Source organism: Phoxinus phoxinus (assembly GCF_949152265.1).
Source record: "Phoxinus phoxinus genome assembly, chromosome: 9".
Taxonomy (NCBI): Eukaryota; Metazoa; Chordata; class Actinopteri; order Cypriniformes; family Leuciscidae; genus Phoxinus; species Phoxinus phoxinus.
Genome location: NC_136884.1, coordinates 38,264,332 through 38,282,691, shown reverse-complemented (window position 1 = coordinate 38,282,691; position 18,360 = coordinate 38,264,332). Strand labels below are relative to the sequence as shown.

Sequence of the window (18,360 nt, the reverse complement as noted above, 5' to 3'; positions counted from 1 at the left end):
GAGGAGAGATCCCCTGACATGATTGTAAAGCGCTTTGGGTGTACAGTAGTACATATGAAAGTGCTATATAAATGCCTTCATTCATTCATCAAAGAGCACATCCAGGTTCCTAACCGACAACGAAGACTTGATAGAACATCCATCAAGTGTTAGAAATAATTCTGGGTTGATGTACCTGAAATCTATAAAAACATGCTTGCTTAGTATCAATCATTAAATGGGACCTACTGGGAGTTGATCAATTGTTTTATTTTTTTACATTAATTATCATAAGGGGGCAGTAATTACAACAGAATGATCATGTTTACAAAGAATATTAAAAAAAATCAACCATGCTGAAAATATTCTGATCCGGCTGGTCTGGTATTCTGGTTTAAGAGGTTTAAGTGACCATCTGAACACAGGTCGATTTGACTGAAAACCACTTTGTCAATTAAACAAAAAATGTAGTAACATCTAAATCACCTGGTATATTAAGTCTCAAGAGAAGTACAAAAAGCTAACAATTGCACATGCCCACGCTTATGAATTATGTTTAATATATATATATATATATATGGTTAACAAAAAATATTTCCCCATCAAAATAAAAATGCCCATACAAATCTTATATTGGCTCTTAACAAAGCAGGCTATTTCTGGCAGTGATACAGAGGGGCAGGTGCTAATAATAAAGTTTGGTAATAAGTAACCATAATTTGTTAATGAGTAACAAATGAGTTGTTAGTGTTCATGTCAGCCTTTAAGTACGTTATGATAACACTGAGTCAATAAAGAAGGGTGTTGCTGGCGCTTGGAAGAAGGACTAGACTGCTGAAGTGAATCTCGAGGATGGCGAAGTGTAAAACAGACTGCATTGAAAAGCCTCTGTCTCTGGCCTTTGAAAAACTCGGTTGTGTTGTTGGTAGATATCCATGGGTGTTTTTTTTATCAGCTATATGTGTAGCTGCTGCCCTTGGAGCTGGTTTCATCTTTCTTCACGAGAGGGAGGCAAATGATATTGAAGACCAGTTTACGCCTGTCAATGGACCTGCCAAGTTGGAGAGGGCAATTGTGGTGGAAAATTTCCCACAATCAGAAGAGTTTTCTCAGCTACGGCTTGCGTCTGAAGGCACTTATGCCTCTTTGATCATCACAGGCTTGCAAGGAGAAAATATATTAACTGAAGCAGCTTTTAACGACATTATAGAGCTAGACAGACAAGTGAAAAGTATGACGACAGGAAACATTTTTGAAAACCTCTGTGCAAAAACAAAGGGAAGGTGCATGTCAAATCCAATTTTAGACATTATAAATAACAATGCTACTGAAATTGTTTCTTCAACCATAACATATCCGATGAATAATGGCACATTTTTGGGAACATCCATCGGCGGTGTAGAGTTAAAGCTGAATAGCTCAGAGCTGACCCGTGCAAAAGCAGTCCGGCTTTTTTATTTCTTAGACGAGCAGAAGACAGTGGAAAACTCTGACTGGCTTGATGGCTTTCTAAAACTCCTCTCAAACTTTACAGAGCAGAAAACGGTAAGTCAAAGGAATATCCTGAGTTATATCTATGCACATACAGATACCAAATGACTATTGTGTGTGTAAAAGTACCTCATATGACATTTGGTGCTTGACTTATTGGAGATGCTTGGATAAAAGTAATTTGGACTGCAATTCAAATATACCAAGATAATAAACTGAATACACATGTATTTGTATTTGATTTTTCTGCCTTGTCATTAGGGTTGGGTATTGGTTGGGTTTTATCCGATACCAGTACCTACTCGGTATTTTTTAAATGGTTTAAACCGGTACTTAAGAAAACAAAACCGCACACACTTTGTCAAAAAATAATACCATTTTATTTACAGGGCCAAACTGGACACAATATTAACTTAAATATTTAAATATTTTCTGATTTCTGTTTAAATAAAAAATTGCGCCAATCACACTAAATACATCTCTATAGCACGCAGTGTGTTTATCGTGTAATTTATACGCGAAAATGAGTTTTTACGTGCATAGGATACGCATGGGTTGGTTAGGGTAGGTTTTTGTAGTGGTGTGGGGTGCGTGTGTATTATACGCAATGAAGTGCGTATCAAATGCACGCGAAAACGTACTCGTACTCCCTAGAGAGGGAACGAGTACTGTGTAATATCTTACGCTAGGGGAAAAACTCTTTTCCACGAGATATTGAAGCCAAAAAATATCCTTAATTTTGAAATAATGCAAAACACGTTGCGGCAGCATACAGACATAGGCAAGACGGCTCGCGCGCCTATTGGCTGTCCTGCGGCAACTGCAGCAGCCTATCGAGAGAGGCCTCTCGTGACGTCAGATCCAATGGGGGGCACTTCGCGCCCACTACGTCACGTCCCTCCCCGCCGAAACAGGCGTGGCCAAGGCCTATAAATATAGCTTGACAGGCTGATATACTCTGATTTTCATCGCCGAAGCCAACCAGAGCGTGTTGCAGGCAAGATACGCAGTACTCGTTCCCTCTCTAGAGAAAACCGAGGTTACGTTAGTAACCGAGTACGTTCTCTTACGAGAGTACTGTGTAATATCTTACGCTAAGGGAACACAGTGTAAAACGCCGTGCGTGCTGAGATCCAACACCAAAGTCCCAAGGGCAGGTGCCCGGGACTCATATAGTGCATGATCACCAGGGACTCGCAGAGAGTCTGGGAAGAGGGGCTCAAACAGCATCATTCCCGTAATTAGAGACCAGCAGGGCCGACAGGGAAATCACCTGTGCCCTAAACGGTGTGTTGAGGGATTTAGGAACGTACCCGTGCCTTGGTTTGAGTATGACTTTCGAGTCATTTGGCCCAAATTCCATACACGTCGCGCTTACTGAGAGCGCTTGCAAGTCCCCTATACGCTTTACCGAAGCGAGAGCCAGAAGAAACACTGTCTTGAAAGACAGGTGTCTGATATCTATTGATTGGATTGGCTCGAACAGGGCACCTTTCATGGCTTCCAAAACCGTAGAAAGGTCCCACATGGGGACTGAGGGAGGTCTGGGAGGATTCAGCCTCGTAGCTCCTCTAAGGAAGTGGATGACCAGATAATTCCTTCCAAGTGACTGGCCAAGCGTCGATTTAGTAAACGCTGCTATAGCCGCCACATAAAGCTTGAGCGTGGATGGGGTTCAGCCCTTATCCAGTAGCTCTTGCAGGAAGGAGAGAACCTCCGTCACCCCACAGTCTGGGGGTGATATGCCACGAGCTGTGCACCAGCTAGAAAACACAGACAATTTCAAGGAATAGAGCCATCTAGTAGACGGGGCCCTAGCCGGCGTGATCGTGTTTAACACTCCCACCGGGGTCCACATGTAGGGCCCAAAGCTCTGGTTGAGGATGCCAGATCGAGCTCTTTGCCTGAGAGAGGAGGTCCCTCCTCACTGGTATTGGCCATGGGGCAGTGCTTGTCAGCTGCACCAGAACTGGGAACCAGCCCTGGTTTCTCCAGAACGGAGCCACAAGGAGCACTGAGCATCTGTCCTCCCTGATTCGCTCTAATACCTGAGGCAGGAGCGTGACAAGGGGAAAAGCATAGAGCGGGCAGCGGGGCCAGCGCATCCCTGCTCTTGGAAAAAAACTCCGGACAGTGAGCGTTTTCTTGAGACGCAAACAGGTCTACCTTCGACCCTGCCGAATGTCTTCCACAGCAGTTGGACTGTCTGCGGGTGTAGAGACCATTTTCCTGCCGGAACATTGTTTCTGGACAGTCTGTCTGGTCCCACATTCAGGTGGCCTGGCACGTGTGCTGCTCTCAACGAGAGCCCAGACCGGGAGGCGCTCCGTCAGCCTGTAAAGGTTTCGGGACCTGATACCTCCTTGGCGATTTATATAGGCCACCACCGACATGTTGTCCGAACGGACCAAGACGTGGTGTCCTTTGATCTGGGGACAAAAGCGCCTCAGCGCGTTGTGGACTGCCATCATTTCCAAGCAGTTTATGTGTAGAAGCTTTTCCCGTTCTGATCACTGGCCGAAAAACGGTCTGCCCTCGAGCAGCGCTCCCCATCCCGAGGTGGAGGCGTCCGTAGACACCACCTTCACACTTGAGGAAGTCCCCAGGCTTACACCTGACTGGTACCAATCTGTCGCTCTCCAAGATTTCAGAGCTGAGACGCATTTCTGATCGACCTTGAGGCGAAAAAGACCGGAGGTCCACGCTCGACGCGGTACTCGCGCTTTTAGCCAGAACTGCAGTGGGCGCATGTGAAGCAGACCCAACTGGAGTACTGATGATGCTGAGGCCATGAGACCCAGCATTTTCTGAAACTTTCTTAGCGGGACTATAGCGCCGCGGCGGAAGGTTTCTGTCATGCGCTGAATTTTCAGTCTGCGCTGTGGCGATAGTTGTGCTGTCTTAGACAGCGAGTCCAGTTCCGTGCCCAGAAAAGATATCCTCTGACTAGGAGAGAGTGAACTCTTCGCCCAATTGACTTGAGACCTAGATTCTCAAGATGTTCGAGTAATATGGTCCTGTGTTCTATGAGCTCTAATCAGCCAATCTGCCAATCGTCCAAGTAGTTCAAAACTCGCATGCCCTGAAGTTTCAGGGGTGCAAGCGCCGCGTCCATGCACATCGTGAATGTACGGGGTGCTAAGGACAGGCCGAATGGTAGGACTGTGTATTGATATGCCTGGCCCTCGAAGGTGAATCTCAAAATTCGCCTGTGACGAGACGCTATTTGTATTTGGAAATACGCATCCTTCAGATCTATTGACATAAACCAGTCCCCTCGGCGAATTTACGTGAGGATTTTCCTGGTTGTGAGCATTCTGAACCGGCGTTTCGAAAGCGCTTTGTTCATCTGTCTTAGATTCAGAATGGGTCTGAGACCCCCGTCTTTTTTCGGTACCAGAAAATATCTGCTGTATAGACCCCCTTCGCTCTGAGCTTGAGATAAAGGCTCTATGGCCCCTTTGCTCAACAGTTTCGCTATTTCGGCTCGAAGTAGATGTGCTACTTCCTTTTCTACCGTAGTTTCGATTCGCGCCACGTAGCGGCGGGGACGTCGAGCGAATAGCCTCTCTTTATAATGTTCAGCACCCATTCTGATACCCGGGAAGCTTTGCCCATGCACCTGCATGAATAGCTAGGGGTTGAATGAGATCTGGGCTCTGGCCGCGACGTGGTGGCGACCGGAGAGCTTCGGTATGCTGTAACATAGACGCCGTGCTTGCAGCGTTCGAGGCGGGGGGCGCGCTGATCACAGCGGGCAGCCTGCCCGCGCTCGACTCTCTCATGGCGGCTAGCTGAGAGAGAGCGAGCGGGCCGAGCCCCGTGGGGCTTGTCATGTCTGTGAATGAATGTGGGCGCGGGACAGCGGGCACATTTACTACACTTAAAACACCGTTGGCCTGAGCTGGCTGCATGTGTGTTGGTTTCGTTTTTACAGAAACCGTGAGACATGCAGTGTGTAGTGTTTGTGGGCACTGGGACGTGGTCACATTCACTACTTTTAATGCACAATCGACGTGCGGGCCCTGGCATGTGGCGGGCTGTGCTTGTGTGTAGGAATGAGCACTGGGCTGTGGGCATTTTTACTACACTCATAACACCATCGGCCGTGGCCGGAACACCAGAAAATACACTCTTTAAGGGATTAATATAAGGTCTTCCTCTCAGGATCCAACGATGCGAGAGCTTTGCTTGAAGAGATAAATCAGAGTATATCAGCCTGTCGAGCTATATTTATAGGCCTAGGCCACGCCTGTGTCGGCGGGAGGCCTCTCTCGATAGGCTGCTGCAGTTGCCGCAGGACAGCCAATAGGCGCGCGAGCCGTCTTGCCTATGTCTGCATGCTGCCGCAACGCGTTTTGCATTATTTCAAAATTAAGGATAATTTTTGGCTTCAATATCTCGTGGAAAAAAGTTTTTCCCCTAGCGTAAGATATTACGCAGTACGAGAGTACTCTCCTAAGGGAACTGTGTATCATATGCACATAAAACAAATATTTGCGTATAAATTGCACGATAAACACACTGCGTGCTATAGAGACACTGGCAGCCTGCTGAACTTGAACTTTAGTCAAGCGTGTCAGAGGTTCTGGGTTCTAATCTGCATTCGTACAGGTTTTTTTTCTCTCATCAAAACTGATTATGCTCATCCGTGGTTGTATATCAAGCAGGGACACTTTTGTGTGCATTATATTTTGTGATTTCACCGGAACAAATAGAGAGTCTCCACAACGGATTGAAGCGTGCGTCCGAGTGAAGACAGTGCGGTGTGCGCGAGCCACAAGAGAAAACACTGTATCCGCGCCACTGATCGCAGCGGCAACGAGCACTTTGATCACTTGATTTAAAAAACACATTTCAGCGCTAGATCGTCTCTCTTATTTAACAAATGAACAAAACGAATGCTCTGCTGGTTAACTGGAGATGTTTTATTTATATGTATTGGAACATTCGTGGCACGAGATGTTTTACAGGGGGTGGTAAAAAAAAGTCAGGCACTGAAATCAGGCACCGAAATTTTCTTTCTTATTTGGTCTCGTTACTACCGTTTACGTCGGAACCGGTTCCCTATTGGCACCGCGTTTCGGTACCCAACCCTACTTGTCATGTCCTGTCATAATTAGTAAAAATTAGTTCTTCATTGAGATTCCACACAATGAAACATTTATGTAAACAGTAATTATACGGAACAGCATTTTGTTATAATTTTTTTTCTTCATTTCTACAGGTTCATGTGTCTTACTTTACATCAATATCAAGACAGAATGAGTTCGAGACCAATTCAGACTCTGTCATCCCCCTCTTCTCTGTTACATATTTCCTGGCCATTACCATTTCAATTCTATCTTGTTTGAGGTATCTCAAATAATAAATAAAAAAACACATAAGCACATGTTTCTGTCACAAGCGATGTGATTGATCTCTATAGCATGTCCTCTTCCTCAGGCTAGACTGTGTCAGGACGAAGGTGTGGGTGGCTGTGTTCGGTGTGGTCTCCGCTGGGATGGCCGTGTTGGCCAGCTTTGGTCTTCTGCTGTTCTGTGGGATGCCGTTTGCCATGACCGTGGCCACAGCGCCCTTTCTGATTCTGGGTAAATGTCATTAATTTCATCACCTAGTAGGTGTCTCACAGCTGATGTTCACAGGCTCACCATCTCTGCTATCCTCCAGGTGTTGGTGTTGATGACATGTTCATTATGATCTCCTGCTGGCAGAAGACTGAGGTTCATAAAGCCGTGGAGGTTCGTTTAGCAGAGACGTATAAAGAGGCCGGCGTGTCCATCACGATCACCACGCTGACAGATGTGCTGGCTTTCTACATCGGCCTCATGACGCCCTTCCGCTCAGTCCAGTCCTTCTGCATGTACACCAGCACAGCTCTTCTGTTCTGCTACGTCTTCAACATCACCTTCTTTGGCGCGTGTCTCGCACTGAATGGTAGAAGAGAGAAAGGCAACAGACATTGGCTGACCTGCATGAAAGTCCCAGAAGCCACTGCTGATGATGGAGGCTGTTGTGTTGGTGGTGCGTATGATAAAAACACAGAAAAGGAATTTGAAATGCCAATAGATTCATTCTTTAAAAAATATTACGGCCCTTTTCTGACAAGAGTGTGGGTTAAGGCGCTCGTGTGTCTGATCTATGCCGGGTATTTGGCCGTCAGTATCTATGGATGCTTCCAGATGCAGGAAGGTCTAGATCTGAAGCATTTAGCAGCAGACGGCTCGTATGTTGGTAGTTACTATGACAAAGAAGATGAATTCTTCTCTGCCTTTGGGCCCAATGTCATGTTAGTTATAAAGGATGAAGACTTTCAGTACTGGAACTCAACTGCTCTCAAAAGTCTTGACTTGTGTTTGGAAAATTTTCAAAATCTGACAGTGGCAAATTCAAGCATTTTGCCGATTTCTTGGCTTAGTGTGTACATGCAGTATGGACTGAATGCAGGTTTAAATTTAAACAATGAAACACAATTCAAACGCCATTTAACTGCATTTCTTAATCTGTCTGGTTTTAGTCAAGATGTTAATTTCACTAACAATCAAATTCATGCGTCACGTATGTTCGTTCAGACTGTGAACATCCGCATAGCGATCGATGAGAAGAACATGCTGGATGTATTTAGAGAAACCGCAGAAAAATGTGGGAAGTTGCAGACACCCGTTGATCTGATAGTGTACCACCCTGCATTCATCTATTACGACCAATATGCCGTCATCATCACTAATACAATCCAAAACTTAGTGGTTGCTACATGTGCAATGTTAGTAATTTCCCTCCTGTTGATCCCAAACCCTCTTTGCTCTCTCTGGGTGACATTTGCCATCGCATCGGTCATCGTGGGAGTGGCCGGTTTCATGGCATTCTGGGATGTTAGTTTAGACTCTGTGTCTATGATTAATCTTGTTATTTGTATCGGCTTTTCTGTCGACTTCTCTGCTCACATATCCTATGCTTATGTGTCAAGTGAAAAGTCCTCAGCAAATGAGAGAGCCACAGATGCCGTCACTAAACTGGGCTATCCCATCATTCAGGGTGCCGTGTCCACTATCGCAGGGGTGGTGGTCCTCGCGGCTGCTAAAAGCTACATCTTCAGGACCTTCTTCAAAATCATGTTCTTAGTCATTCTGTTTGGGGCCGTCCATGGCATCGTATTCATACCGGTGTTCCTGACCTTCCTCAGCACTTGTAGTAACAGTCATGAAAAAAACAAAGAAAATGTTCCAGAGCCCAGAGACACAAGCAGTCGTGATTCAGAATGAATGGCCTGTTGATCTTGACTGTTACTGAGCTTACTTTTCTGAAAAAAAATCAGCTTTAGAAATCATTAATCAATGTTAATTTCTGAATATACTATTGTGCTCCAGTTTTCCTCACAATCCAAATGCACAGGTTGAATTGGAGACTAAATTGTCCATAGGTGTGTGTGTGTGTTCACCCTGTGACTTTCCCAGTTTACGGCCTGAGAAACTGCGATAGGCGACCTTGCATAGGACAACTGGTTAACAAAATGGATGGATGAACTTTTTTCTTTGTTTGAGCTTAGCTCTGAATGGCACTTTTGACTATGCAAGAAATAGCAATCGTTCTGTTCTGTTCTTATGTATACACTGCATCTTACATGTGTTTGTGTATTTATGTTTTAATCAAGTTTACTCTTTTACATTTTTATCCTCGTGATCAATATTATTTTCAATGCAGTTCTGTTTAATATGCACATCTATTCACTTTAACACGTCAATGCAAACACAACTTTGCATTTGTAATCCAGTTACATTCAAGTAAATTGATTAGACCACATTACTGAACATTGGGAATTTTATGTTTGGCATTAAAAGATCTTGATCTCAGCATAATTGTCACTGAAGTGAGTAATTTATGATACAGTATATATCCATGAATGCATAAACCCCATCTGCCACTTATGTTCTCTCCTGGATGCCATGATAGATGTATAGAATATAGACTATTTCCTGGTCAACATTTCCTTGTTCCTGATCCTGGAAGAATGTAAATCATCTCTAGGGCCTGTACCATGAAGGTAGCTGAACAAACTCGGGGTTACAGGATTAGTTTTGAGTTGACAAAACCAAACCGATGCATTCAGGCTTTATTGGTACCACGACGCAGCTCATCAACTTTCTCTGTCAACTCAGGCTTTGATCTTAACCCTCTGGGGACCAAAAACGCGCCGGCGCGTTTTGGTCGTGTTTTTTTTTAGCAATGCAAAATAAACTCAAAATGCTCTGTTAATTTTGATCTTTCATTTTCGTGTTATAGATCAATCGATCCTGTTCAGTTTCTATTTTTTTTCTGTATACTCACAATAAAAATAAAGTGTTTTGCTTTTTGCCAAATAAAGAGAAATTAACATGATGCAAGTTCTGCACTCTCTCTGTCAATGAACTCCAATTTGAAACGCGTTCGAAAATGATCTGTAACTCCGCGAAAATTCAGTCAAACAGGCAAACATACCCACGGTCATAAAGCTTGAGATCTTTCAAATGAAGTAATTTATATAAAAAACAAATATTCTCAGCTTCTGTAATCTGTATGAAAAGAGAGCGATTCCAGTTGAGCTCATTACGAGCTCATTGACTTTAATTCGTTCACACCTATTCGCCTTTTATCCAGAGGAGGAGTAGTATGGAGAGCCCCCTGGAGCATAGTAGTGGTACTACAGCTTGAAACCATACTAACTGCTCTAAGGGCCGTTACAGGGTGGAGGAAATGATGAAGACACCGTGTTCTGAGACAGTTGCTTAGGTGAACGCACTGGGCTTTTTTTTATGGCAAACATTTGAATGTGTGGCATAAAACAGGGACTGGCCCTTACACATCTCTTTTATTGTAAAAATTTTCACAACCTGTCCCAGAAACTGAAACCTCTACCTCAACAGGCTTCAGAAGAAATGTGAACAAATAATGATTGAAAACCCTTGACATAAATTACAGTCCTGTGTTTGTAGGAAGTTAAGGAATTTTTTGTGATTTGATTAGCCTCCAGAAAACTAGTAATGATCATGTTTGTGGTGGAATTATGTTTTAGGCGGAAACAGACTCAGTCAGCACCCTTTACAAACCTAGAGCTAGACTGCCCACTAAAGAAGCCTATAGAGCTAGACTGCGCACTAAAAGAGCCTATAGAGCTAGACTGCACACTAAAGGAGCCTATAGAGCTAGACTGCCCACTAACGGAGCCTATAGAGCTAGACTGCGCACTAAAAGAGCCTATAGAGCTAGACTGCACACTAAAGGAGCCTATAGAGGTAGACTGCGCACTAAAGGAGCCTATAGAGCTAGACTGCGCACTAAAGGAGCCTATAGAGCTAGACTGCCCACTAAAGGAGCCTATAGAGCTAGACTGCCCACTAAAGGAGCCTATAGAGCTAGACTGCACACTAAAGGAGCCTATAGAGCTAGACTGCACAATAAAGGAGCCTATAGAGGTAGACTGCACAATAAAGGAGCCTATAGAGCTAGACTGCACACTAAAGGAGCCTATAGAACTAGACTGCACACTAAAGGAGCCTATAGAGCTAGACTGCACACTAAAGGAGCCTATAGAGGTAGACTGCACAATAAAGGAGCCTATAGAGGTAGACTGCGCACTAAATGAGCCCATAGAGCTAGACTGCACACTAAAGGAGCCTATAGAGCTAGACTGCACACTAAAGGAGCCTATAGAGGTAGACTGCACAATAAAGGAGCCTATAGAGGTAGACTGCGCACTAAAGGAGCCTATAGAGCTAGACTGCGCACTAAAGGAGCCTATAGAGCTAGACTGCGCACTAAAGGAGCCTATAGAGCTAGACTGCACACTAAAGGAGCCTATAGAGCTAGACTGCGCACTAAAGGAGCCTATAGAGCTAGACTGCACACTAAAGGAGCCTATAGAGCTAGACTGCACAATAAAGGAGCCTATAGAGCTAGACTGCACACTAAAGGAGCCTATAGAGCTAGACTGCACACTAAAGGAGCCTATAGAGGTAGACTGCACAATAAAGGAGCCTATAGAGGTAGACTGCGCACTAAAGGAGCCCATAGAGCTAGACTGCACACTAAAGGAGCCTATAGAGCTAGACTGCACACTAAAGGAGCCTATAGAGCTAGACTGCACACTAAAGGAGCCTATAGAGCTAGACTGCACACTAAAGGAGCCTATAAAGCTAGACTGCACACTAAAGGAGCCTATAGAGCTAGACTGCACACTAAAGGAGCCTATAGAGCTAGACTGCACACTAAAGGAGCCCATAGAACTAGACTGCACACTAAAAGAGCCTATAGAACTAGACTGCACACTAAAGGATCCTATAGAGCTAGACTGCACACTAAAGGAGCCTATAGAGCTAGACTGCACACTAAAGGAGCCTATAGAGGTAGACTGCACACTAAAGGAGCCTATAGAGCTAGACTGCACACTAAAGGAGCCTATAGAGGTAGACTGCACAATAAAGGAGCCTATAGAGGTAGACTGCACACTAAAGGAGCCTATAGAGCTAGACTGCACACTAAAGGAGCCCATAGAGCTAGACTGCACACTAAAGGAGCCTATAGAGCTAGACTGCACACTAAAGGAGCCTATAGAGCTAGACTGCACACTAAAGGAGCCTATAGAGCTAGACTGCACACTAAAGGAGCCTATAGAGCTAGACTGCACACTAAAGGAGCCTATAGAGCTAGACTGCACACTAAAGGAGCCTATAGAGGTAGACTGCACAATAAAGGAGCCTATAGAGCTAGACTGCACACTAAAGGAGCCTATAGAGGTAGACTGCACAATAAAGGAGCCCATAGAGCTAGACTGCACACTAAAGGAGCCTATAGAGCTAGACTGCACACTAAAAGAGCCTATAGAGGTAGACTGCACAATAAAGGAGCCTATAGAGGTAGACTGCGCACTAAAGGAGCCTATAGAGCTAGACTGCGCACTAAAGGAGCCTATAGAGCTAGACTGCACACTAAAGGAGCCTATAGAGGTAGACTGCACAATAAAGGAGCCTATAGAGCTAGACTGCACACTAAAGGATCCTATAGAGCTAGACTGCACACTAAAGGATCCTATAGAGCTAGACTGCACACTAAAGGAGCCTATAGAGCTAGACTGCGCACTAAAGGAGCCTATAGAGCTAGACTGCACACTAAAGGAGCCTATAGAGCTAGACTGCACACTAAAGGAGCCTATAGAGCTAGACTGCGCACTAAAGGAGCCTATAGAGCTAGACTGCACACTAAAGGAGCCTATAGAGCTAGACTGCACACTAAAGGAGCCTATAGAGCTAGACTGCACACTAAAGGAGCCTATAGAGGTAGACTGCACAATAAAGGAGCCTATAGAGCTAGACTGCACACTAAAGGATCCTATAGAGCTAGACTGCGCACTAAAGGAGCCTATAGAGCTAGACTGCACACTAAAGGAGCCTATAGAGCTAGACTGCACACTAAAGGAGCCTATAGAGCTAGACTGCACACTAAAGGAGCCTATAGAGCTAGACTGCACACTAAAGGAGCCTATAGAGCTAGACTGCACACTAAAGGAGCCTATAGAGCTAGACTGCGCACTAAAGGAGCCTATAGAGCTAGACTGCACACTAAAGGAGCCTATAGAGCAGGGGTAGAGTTTAGCTACAACCCTAATTAAACACACCTGAACAAGGCAATCAATGTTTTCAGGATTACTTGATAGTAGAGGTGTGCACAGCAGCCGATATTTGTATCTGTATTTGTATTTGTTGAGGGGGGAAAAGTATTTGTATTTGTATTCGTGTAAAATTCAAAATAAGCGTAACATTTTTTGGGCGTTACACTTCTAATTTACGTTAAAGTGTAAGTATTCTTTAATTATATCCATTATAATAATTATGGATATGCAATATTGGTTGATGTTTTTCCATAAATCCAGCAATGAAACAAGGAACGTCATTGAAAAGAAAATAACATAACAGCCATTACCTCATCCATGGCATAAACCTCGGTCTTGCAAAGTTTAAATCAATGTATTGTTTTATGTGAACGATTAGGCAGGATGTTTTTCACATCATTTTGAAGCCAGAACTCGAAGCGACAACATCCATTAGTCAAAAGTCTTCATATTTAGCATGCGTTTTGTGGTCTATTTCAGCAACTTTCATTTAAAAAAATTTCAATAACCACGCATAAACATTATTATCTTAATAATACAAACATGTACATACATGTTGCTCACATATTATGGTAGCCCCGTTTGTGCTATATAGAGTGAATTTACACCTTTGCCATTAACATGTTTATAAATAACTGAAAAAAGCACAAATGTCAGGGCATTTCAAAACAACCCAAGGGCCCCAAAAACACCTTGGTCCCCAGAGGGTTAATTCTAATACTCACAGGTAACCAGTGAAGGGTGGCGAGGATTGGTGTGATGTGGTCACTCCTCTTAGTGCCAGTTAAAAATATGGCTGCAGCATTTTGAATGAGCTGTAATCTATGAATACTTCCCTTACTGATACCAGAGTACAGAGCATTGCAGTAATCGAGTCTTGAGGAAATAAAAGCATGGATGACCTTCTCTAATGGCCCTTTCAGATAGGAAGCGATTTGCACTGCTGGCTGCGGGGCAAAACCACCGAGTTCAGCGCAAAAGTTCAACTATTTTGAACTTTGACCGCGGCGTGTGTGCGAGGTCGCCGAGCAGTGCGTATTGCTGTGCTTGCGCTTTGCTAGACGCAACAACAAACCGCTGTTGCGTGGCGCGAGCCATTGAAAATAATGGATTTCACAGCGCAGCAGTGCGGTTGTCGCAGTCTGTCTGAAAGGCCCATAAGTCAGCAGAGGAGAGACATGTTCTAATATTAGTTAGCTGTCTCAGCTGGACAAAACAGGACTGCACTACTTCTGTCAACTGGGCATCAAAAGACAGCTCTGAATCAAAAATGACACCAAGGGTGCGAGCTTCTTTCTGAATGTTGTCTGAGAAGACACCAGGCTAGTGGTGAGGTTTTTATGATGTAGCCACTGCTGGTTCCGATGGAGGTAAATACAATTATTTGGAAGTTGTTAGACATCCAGGCTTTTATTTCAGTGAGGCAAGAGAGAACATTGGAAGAACCAGGCCTTAACGGGACATACAACTGGGTGTAATCTGCATAAAAATGGAAATCAATATTATAAGTCTGAATGATTTTTTGGGGAAGCATGTATATGTTGAATAACAGTGGCCCCAAAATCGACCCCTGGGGGACCCCACAAAATAGAGGAGCATGCGAGGAGGAGGCTTCTCCAAGGATCACGGAAAATGACCTATTTGACAAATAGGAGACGAACCAATCCAGGGCCACATCACTGATACCAACATAGTTTTTCAGACGGCTAATTAAAAAATCATGGTCCACAGTGTCAAAAGCTGAGCTGAGGTCAAGAATAATTAAAATAGAGAACATTCCTGAGTCAGCTGCACGCAGTAAATCATTGGTGACCTTGATCAGAGCAGTCTCAGTACTATGCAGGGAACTGAAACCTGATTGAAATTTTTCAAAAATGTCATTATTGTTCAAAAAGGAGATTAACTGAGTTGAAACGATTTTTTCTAAAATTGCAGCTTGGAAATGGGTCTAAAATTATTTAAAACAGAGGCATCTAAAGAGAGCTTTAGATGTGTACAGACACTGTCTGTCTTTCCTCTTTTTGTTTGTTTCTTGCATGTGTTGTGGCTTCCATTAAATATTTTGTGCTAAGTACAGTAGAGCAAAACAAGGTTACCTTTATGGTAAAGAAGAACCTTATACATTTTAATATGGTGCTTCTTTTTCTGTAATTTTAGGAAAATGCCCCTCAAGAAATACGTGATGATATCCACTCTCATGGACTAACGGAAGGGCAAAGTTGCATCTCTATTTTCTCCTTTGCATTGAGACACAACACTACTGGTGTATTGATGAAAGACCTGCTGAAACTTCTAAAGTTACATTCTGCTGGGACAAATGCAGTACCAGCAAGCAAGTATTTTTTGGAGAAACCATTAGCTGGTATTATAGATCAATTAACCCTCTGGGGTCGGCAATCATTTATTCTCTTCATTTTGCGTCCGAAAATGAACTGTAACTCAGCGAATACTTGTCACTCAGGAACGAGAGATTTGTCTTTATGAAGCTAGAATTCTCTTCTTTTAAATGAAGTAATTTATATTAAAAAACACATATTCTTAGTTTATGTAATCCGTTTGAAACCAAGGAGAGGCGCAGTTTTTCGTTACCCTTCATTATTTTTAATGAGCTGAGGCCGCCACGCCCCTCGGCACTATTCACATGGTAATAGTTGAGGTGATCTATATTCACATGGTAATAGTTTAGGTGATCTATATTTACATGGTAATAGTTTAGGTGATCTATATTCACATGGTAATAGTTGAGGTGATCTATATTCACATGGTAATAGTTGAGGTGATCTATATTCACATGGTAATAGTTTAGGTGATCTATATTCACATGGTAATAGTTTAGATGATCTATATTCACATGGTAATAGTTGAGGTGATCTATATTCACATGGTAATAGTTTAGGTGATCTATATTCACATGGTAATAGTTTAGGTGATCTATATTCACATGGTAATAGTTTAGGTGATCTATATTCACATGGTAATAGTTTAGGTGATCTATATTCACATGGTAATAGTTTAGGTGATCTATATTCACATGGTAATAGTTTAGGTGATCTATATTCACATGGTAATAGTTTAGGTGATCTATATTCACATGGTAATAGTTTAGGTGATCTATATTCACATGGTAATAGTTTAGGAGATCTATATTCACATGCTAATAGTTTAGGTGATCTATATTCACATGGTAATAGTTTAGGTGATCTATATTCACATGGTAATAGTTAAGGTGATCTATATTCACATGGTAATAGTTTAGGTGATCTATATTCACATGGTAATAGTTGAGGTGATCTATATTCACATGGTAATAGTTAAGGTGATCTATATTCACATGGTAATAGTTTAGGTGATCTATATTCACATGGTAATAGTTAAGGTGATCTATATTCACATGGTAATAGTTTAGGTGATCTATATTCACATGGTAATAGTTTAGGTGATCTATATTCACATGGTAATAGTTTAGGTGATCTATATTCACATGGTAATAGTTTAGGTGATCTATATGTCTCGCACACGCCCCCGATCAATGCCATGAAAAGACGCAGTTTCTGGTCAGATTCACGGATAGTTCATCGCGTTTTGAGGATGGCGCTTCTCCAGTAAAGTCGTCCTTCAGATGATTCTTCTGGACAGCGAGGAAGAATTCACCTTTTCCTCAGAGAAAGATCGCATCTCAGACGGAGAACGGCTGCATTTTCAAAAGCGAACTGATCCCGCCGAAGATACAAGTTCGAGTAAGTTGTTTAGTGTTATATAATTATTTTTCTGATTATATAGAACTCATATGAATTTTCAGACTATATTTTGCTTAGTTTTGGTTAGCTTTTGACATCTTAAAGGAAAGATTGCCTTACAATATCCCTAACATTCGTGTATATGGTCGTGTAAACTGTTTCAAGGTGATATTACTCTCTAAACATATTTGTATTATATTTCACTCCGTTTTGATTAGCTTATGACACTGATTATCATGCTAAAAATACTGACTTTTGCGTAATGTAGCTTATTTGCGAATATCTGCTTAGGTGTAAATATGATTTAGTGCAAATATATTTCAGCCTCCGGTAAAATGTGATACTGTCTAAATACTAGACATTATATATAAATGTTTGGTTTTGATTAGCCTATGACACTTATCTTGCTAAAATATTGCCACAGATGATTGTGAATACAGGTGTAAATGTTTGAAATGCTGTAGTGCGTGCGGTCTATATGGCCATCAACACTCGCGGTGAAGCGATCTATGGCCCATAAATAGATATTTCTCCATCCTATGGCCCATTAACAGATATATAGGCCATTAATCGCCCATCTTTGGATAATGTATGCTAACAGTTGTTTTTATTTTTTTAGGAATGTGTCTGCATCACGCTCTCCTTCTCCAGCACCGCAGAGGGACACACAGGTGTCGTTCAGTTCTCAATCGAGAATGATAGTAAGTGCACAGACGTAATATTTTACTGATGAAATGTAATTGTGTTTACATCGTCAAAATATACAAGTAGAGCCTACCTATTCTTGTGTGAAATTACAAAAGCGGTTGTCTTTTTCTTAATCCATGGCCATTAGTGATTGATAATGATAATAATACAGTTTCTTTTATTGTGTTCCATTGCGTGTCATGATATTAATTGTAAGAACCCTCAACATGGTATTGAGCTGTGCTCCCTGTATGAGAATATTGTTAGGTCCCTCCTTGTTTCGAGCAGGCCCCTGTATAAGACACACAGATTGTACAAAGTCAAGCCAGGCTGGAATGGATATGTGGAAGAGGTACATGCTGAGGCAAGAAGGGCCTTCAAAGCATGGGATGAGTCAGGCAGACATAAACATGGTCCCTTATTTGAATACAAGAAACATGCAAATGCAAAGTTTAAATACGCCTTGCGTTTCATTAAGAGGAATGAAAATACAATGAGGTCGGATTCCCTTGCAATGAAGCTACAATATAATAGTCCTATCGATTTCTGGAAAGAAATCAAAAGAATGAATAATTGCAAAACATCGTTACCAACGAATATTGATGGTGTCAGCGGCTCAGATGAAATTACTCAGCTGTGGCAGAAACATTATTATGAGCTGTTTAACTGTGTTAAAAGTAACTCCTTTAAAATAGGTAACATTGATAATAATGAAGATGCAAGAGTTATACCTAAAGAAATATATGATGCAATTATGATGCTAAAGGATAATAAGGCATGCGGTATGGATACGATATCTGCGGAGCATCTAAAATTTGCAAGTAG

General features: G+C 42.6%; 1 protein-coding gene across 1 annotated transcript; it reads left to right on the top strand.

Moving 5' to 3' along the window:
• The first annotated feature begins 823 nt into the window (after positions 1–823).
• On the top strand, positions 824–8,850 carry ptchd3l (patched domain containing 3-like). Its single transcript, XM_079623512.1, has 4 exons — positions 824–1,524; positions 6,698–6,825; positions 6,916–7,061; positions 7,141–8,850. The coding sequence occupies exons 1-4, from the start codon at positions 832–834 to the stop codon at positions 8,730–8,732; spliced, it is 2,559 nt and encodes an 852-aa protein (XP_079479638.1). The 5' UTR covers positions 824–831; the 3' UTR covers positions 8,733–8,850.
• Positions 8,851–18,360: the final 9,510 nt, after the last annotated feature.